General features: G+C 36.1%; 1 protein-coding gene across 2 annotated transcripts in view; it reads left to right on the forward strand.

The window, feature by feature from the left end:
• RNF128 (ring finger protein 128) overlaps positions 1–5,701 on the forward strand; it is a gene marked incomplete at its 5' end in the record, with an annotated part of 97,351 nt that extends 91,650 nt beyond the window's left edge. For both annotated transcript variants that reach the window (XM_082864631.1, XM_082864630.1), the window contains one exon: positions 5,332–5,701. In XM_082864631.1, coding sequence (XP_082720757.1) covers positions 5,332–5,465 — 134 coding nt within the window. In that variant the 3' untranslated portion in view covers positions 5,466–5,701. The remainder of the gene's footprint in view (positions 1–5,331) is intronic.
• Positions 5,702–6,000: the final 299 nt, after the last annotated feature.

Genomic DNA, 6,000 nt, shown 5'->3' on the forward strand with positions numbered 1-6,000 from the left:
GGCTTGTTAAAACAGAGGGGCAACCACCAGTTTCTGACTCAGTTGGTCTGGGGTGGGCCCTGAGAATTTTTATTTCTAAGAAGTTTACAGGTGATACTGATACTGCTTGTCCAGGAACCACACTTTGGGAACCACCGAATAAGGGCCCTAGTTCTTAACCCTGGCTGTACATTAGAATCACTCATAGAAACTTTAAACATTACTAATGCCTGGGCTTTACCCCAGAATTGTTTAATCAGAATCCATGAGATGTGGGGCCCAAGCACAGGTTATTTTTTAATTTTGAAATAATTTCAGCCTGACTATAAAAAAGTTTCAAAAACAGTAAAAAGGATGCCTATATACCCGTCACCAAACTTCTCCAAATGTTAACATCTTATATAACCATATACAATTATCAAAATCAGGAAATTAAATGATAAAATGTTATTAACTAAACTGATCTTACTCAAATTTCACCAGTTGGCCCATTAATGTCCTTTTTCTGTCCTAGGATCCCACATTGCATTTCCTCTTTTCTCATTTTCCCCCAGTTTTATTGAAATATACTTGACATATAATCAGAGTAAGATTAGTTAAATCCATCATCTCACATAATTACGAATTGTGTGTGTGTGTGTGTGGTGAGAACATTTAAGATCTACTCTCTTAGCAACTTTCAAGTATTTAATACAGTATTGTTAACTGTAGTCACCATCTATATGTTAGATTCCCCAGAACTTATTTATCTTATAACTGGAAACTTGTACCCTTTGACGAACATTTCCCCATTTCCCCCACCTTCCAGCCTCTTGCAACCACCATTCTACTCTGTTTCTATGAATTTGGCTTTTTTTTTTAAGATTCTACATATAAGTGATATCATACAGTATTGGTCTTCTCTGTCTGACTTATTTCACTTAGCACAGTGCCCTCAAGGTCCATCCATGTCGTTGCAAATGGCAAGATTTCCTTCTTTCTCATGGCTGAATAATATTCCATTGTTTCATATGTACACACACACACACACACCACATTTTCTTTATGTGTTCATCAGTCAGTGGACACTTAGGTTATTTCTGTGTCTTGGCTATTGTGAATGATGCTGCAGTGAACATGGAGGTGCAGCTCTCTCTTCAAGATAGTGATTTCATTTCCTCTGGATATATACCCCGAAGTGGGATTGCTGGATGATATGGTAGTTCTATTTTTAATTTTTTGAGAATCTCCATACATGTTTCCCGTAGTGCTGTACCAATTTACATTCCCACCAACAGTGCACTAGAGTTCCCTTTTCTTCACATCCTTGCCAACACTTAACTGTTTTCTTTTTGATAATAGCTATTCTAACAAGTGTGAGGCAATATCTCATTGTGGTTTTGATTTGCATTTCCCTGATTAGTGATGTTGAGCATCTTTTCACATACCTGTTGGCCATTTGTATGTCTTCCTTGGGAAAATATCTCAGTTCTTCTGCCCATTTTTTAATCAGATTATTTGCTTTTTTGCTATTGAACTGTATGAATTCCTTATATATTTTGGATATTAACCCCTTATCTGATATGTGGTTTGCACATATTTTCTCCCATTTTGTAGCTTGCCTCTTCATTCTTTTGATTATTTCTCTTGCTGAGTAGAAGGTTTTTGGTTTGATGTAGTCCCATTTGTTGATTTTGGCTTTTTAAGTCCTTAATCCATTTAGAGTTCATTTTTTAAGTGGTGTAAGATAGGGGTCCAGTTTCATTCTGTTGCATATTTATCCAGTTTACCCAACACCATTTACTGAAGACTGTCTTTTCCCCATTGAGTGCTCTTGGCTCCCTTGTCAAATATTAGTTCATCTCATACACATGGTCTCATACACATGAGTTTATTTCTGGGCTCTCAATTCTGTTCCACTGATCTATTTGTCTGTTTTTATGCCAGTACCATGCTGCGTTGATTATTATACTTTGTAGTATAGTTTGAAATCAGGAAGTGTGATGCCTCCCCACTTTGTTCCTCTTTCTCAGGATTGCTTTGGCTATCCAGTGTCATTGGTAGTTCCATATGAATTTTAGGATTTTTTTTATACTTCTGTGAAAAATGCATTTGGAATTTTGATATGGATTGCACTGAATCTACAGATGGCTTTGGGTAGTATGGACATTTAAACAATATGAATTCCTTTTTTTAAATACATTTATTTATTTATTTACTTATTTTTGGCTGTGTTGGGTGTTTGTTGCTGCACGTGGGCTTTCTTTAGTTGCAGCGAGCGGGGACTACTCTTCGTTGCTGTGCGTGGGCTTCTCATTGCGGTGGCTTCTCTTGTTGTGGAGCATGGGCTCTAGGCGTGTGGGCTTCAGTAGTTGTGGCACATGGGCTCAGTAGTTGTGGCTCACGGGCTCTAGAGCGCAGGCTCAGTAGTGGTGGCACACAGGCTTTGTTGCTCTGTGGCATGTGGGATCTTCCCGGACCGGGGATCAAACCTGTGTCCCCTGCATTGGCAGGCGGATTCTTAAGCACTGTGCCATCAGGGAAGTCCAATATGAATTCTTCTGATCCATGAACGTGGGATATATTTCCATTTATTTGTGCCCTCTTCAATATCTTTTATAAATGTCTTATAGTTTTCAGTACAAATCTTTTACCTCCTTGGTGAAATCTATTCATAAGTATTATATTGCTTTTTGATGCTATTGTGAATGGGATTGTTTTCTTTATTTCTCTTTCAGATATTTCATTGCTGGTGTATAGAAATGCAACTGATTTCTGTCTGTTGATTTTGTAACCTGCAACTTTAGTGAATTCGTTTATTAGTTATAACAGTTTTTGTTGGTATCTTTAGCATTTTCTCTAGGTCATGTCATCTGGAAACAGACAGTTTTACTTCTTCCTTTCTCATATTGATGCCGTTTTTCTGTTTGTTTGTTTGTTTAAATTTTTTTTTTATTTTTTGGCCGTGCTGCACGGCATGTGGGATCTTAGTTTCCCCGACCAGGGATTGAACCCATGTCCCCTGCATTGGAAGCATGGAGTCTTAACCACTGGGCTGCCAGGGAAGTCCCTTGATGCCTTTTATTTCTTTTCCTTTCTAATTTCTCTGGCTAGGACTTCCAGTACTATGTTGAATAGGAGTGGTGAGAGTGGGTACCCTTGTCTTGTTCCTCTTGAGTATGTTGTTAACTGTGGGTTTGTCAAGTATGTCCTTTATTTATTTATTTATTATTTTTTAAATTTTTTGGCTGTACCACGTGGCATGTGGGATCTTAGTTCCCCGACCAGGGATCAAACCCACGCCCCCTACAGTGGAAGCATGGAGTCTTAACCACTGGACTGCCAGGGAAGTCCCCATGTATGTCCTTTATTATGTTTGGGAATGTTCCTTCTATACCCAATTTGCATTTAACTGTTACGTCTTCTTCGTCTCCAATCTGTGACTGTTCCTTAGTCTTTTTCTTTCATGACTTTGACACTTCTGAAGGCCACCAGTTAGTTATTTTGTAGAATGTCCCTCAATTTGGAATTGTCTCCTGATTCCCAATGATTAAATTTATTGTCTGTTGTCTATTTCTGGCAAGAATACCACAGAAATTATATTGTGCCCTTTTCTGGCTCATATCATATAATGAGGCACATGATGCCCATGTCTTATTACCAATGGTTTTAATTTTGTTTGCTTGCTTAAGGTGGCATCTGCCAAGCTTCTCCTTTTAAAGTTATTCTTTTTCCCTTTATAATTATTAATTATTTTATAGAGAGACACTTGGATACTATGCAAATATCCTGTTTCTCATCATACTTTTTACCTACTAATTTTATCAATCACTGATGTTTCTTGCTTACAATAATTATTACTGAAATGTGTGCCAAATGGTGATTTTCTCTTTCCATCCTTCTTTCTACATTAATTAAGCTTCTATTTTAAGGAAGAGCTATCCTTTCTCTACTTATTTATTCAATTATTTATTTATAATATTATGTACTCATAGATATTTCTTTTATTCCATAATATTATTCTCATGATTTATTCGTGGTTAGATTGTCCTAGATTTGGTCATTGGGAACTCCCTCAAGTTGGTTTGTTTTCTTTCAACATGCCCCATCATTTTTTTTTTTTTAGGCTTTGAGGGCCATAGGTCTTTGTTGCTTTTGGTTGTTTTCTCTTCCAACCTCTTAAGAATGAAAAAAACACTCTTAGCTATGGAGTTGGCTTGCAAGCTGTAGTTTGCTGATCCCTAGGCTAGAATCTAGATTAATCTTGTACTTTCCTTGTTCTAGCCCTGGAATCAGTTATTTCTACAGGGGGTGAGGGCTTTTATTGGAGAACAGTACCTCGAAATCAAGATCTGGGCACTAGGTATGCTCATTGCTATTGGGGTGTCATTGCTATTAGCCCTTTCAAGGAACAACGCTAGGAAATATGTGTATGTGCTCACACAAATATACACACACATCTACATTCACCTATCTATCTGAAGAACCGCTAGTTCATACTGATATTTCTGATTCCAGTCCAACACCACAGAGTTTATTCTAGCCTTCCCCTTTCCTTATTTGTAACTCCTTTCTCTGACATTGAGAAACCTGGTTGTTATTATCCACAATATATTTACTTATTTGTTCAATCCTAAAGCACACCTAAGTTTCAACATTGCTAACACCCCCCTGTGAAAAACAGTTTCACTAACCAGTGTAGTTCTTTGGTTTTAGCCTTATAGGATATAATCAAAGTATCATTTTCCAAAGTTACTTAGGTTAGTTCTTTTCTTTCCCACTCTCTTCGGGATGATTATGTATTTCATCTGTAATATAATTATATTCACTTGTTACTATTTGCATTCCATTTTGGGAACTCCTGCCCCCCACAACTTCCTGGTTGATTTTTTTTAGTCATTCTGCCTGTCTGTCTGTCTGTCTGTCTCTCTATCTATTTATCTATCTATCTATTTATCTATCTATCCATCTATCTATTTATCTATCTATCTATCTATCTATCTATTTATCTGTCTATCTATATATCTATGCATAGCATAGGTAATTTTTTAAAGTGCCCAGGTGATTGAAGTGTGATTTAAGAGCTATTACATTTAGAATAGAGAAGTGGAAGATATAACTTTTGCTCTTAACGATGCTATAATCTAGGTACAAGTAAGCACACGTGTGAATCAATAAAATTGTAATTGTAAATTAAAATAATGCCATATGTGCTTTATGTAAGGCAGCACAAATCATATTAAAGGAACAGGGAATGAGCGTAAGAATCAGAGTATGATGGAATTAGATAAGTAAGGTTTCTTAGACGTGTGTTGAATTTTGTCTTAAAGAAGAGAGGGGTGAAATCATCCTAAAATTACCATTTCTTTAAAGATGAAAATCTACAGCTGGTAAACCATGAAGCAAGTTCCATGGCAGTGGATGTTGTCCCTCATGTTGACAACCCAACCTTTGAAGAAGATGAAACTCCTGATCGAGAGACTGCTGTTCGAGAAATTAAATCATAAAATCTGTGTCAATAGAAAACTTGAACCTTTAGTAATAACAGAACTGCCAATCAGGGCCTAGTTTGCTATTAATGAACTAGAATAACTTAATAAGAATGATACTGAAAGTGATGAGATGACTAATATTATGCTATAGTTAAATGACTTAAAATATTTAACCTATTAACTTTTTCCACAAACTCATTATATAATGTTTTTCATAGGCAAGTTTCCTCTCAATAGTGTAGCAACATTTTTAAACATTCAAAACTCTTGTCAGGTAGTCATGTTTTCCATTTATAACAATTTTCTTATAAAAACATGTTGCTTTTAAAATGTGGAGTAGCTGTAATCACTTTATTTTATGATAGTATCTTAATTAAAAATAGTACTACTTTAGCTTGGGCTATATGTGTCAGGGTTTTTCTCCAGGTGCTTATATTGATCTGGAATTGTAATGTAAAAAACAATGCAAACTTAGGCTAGTACTTCATGAAATGTCTATTTAAGCTACATTAAGTTGATAGAACAAGATTAAAGCAAAATATTCATTTTA

The sequence above is a fragment of the Leucopleurus acutus genome, assembly GCF_964270905.1.
Source record: "Leucopleurus acutus genome assembly, chromosome: X".
In the NCBI taxonomy this organism is placed as follows: domain Eukaryota; kingdom Metazoa; phylum Chordata; class Mammalia; order Artiodactyla; family Delphinidae; genus Leucopleurus; species Leucopleurus acutus.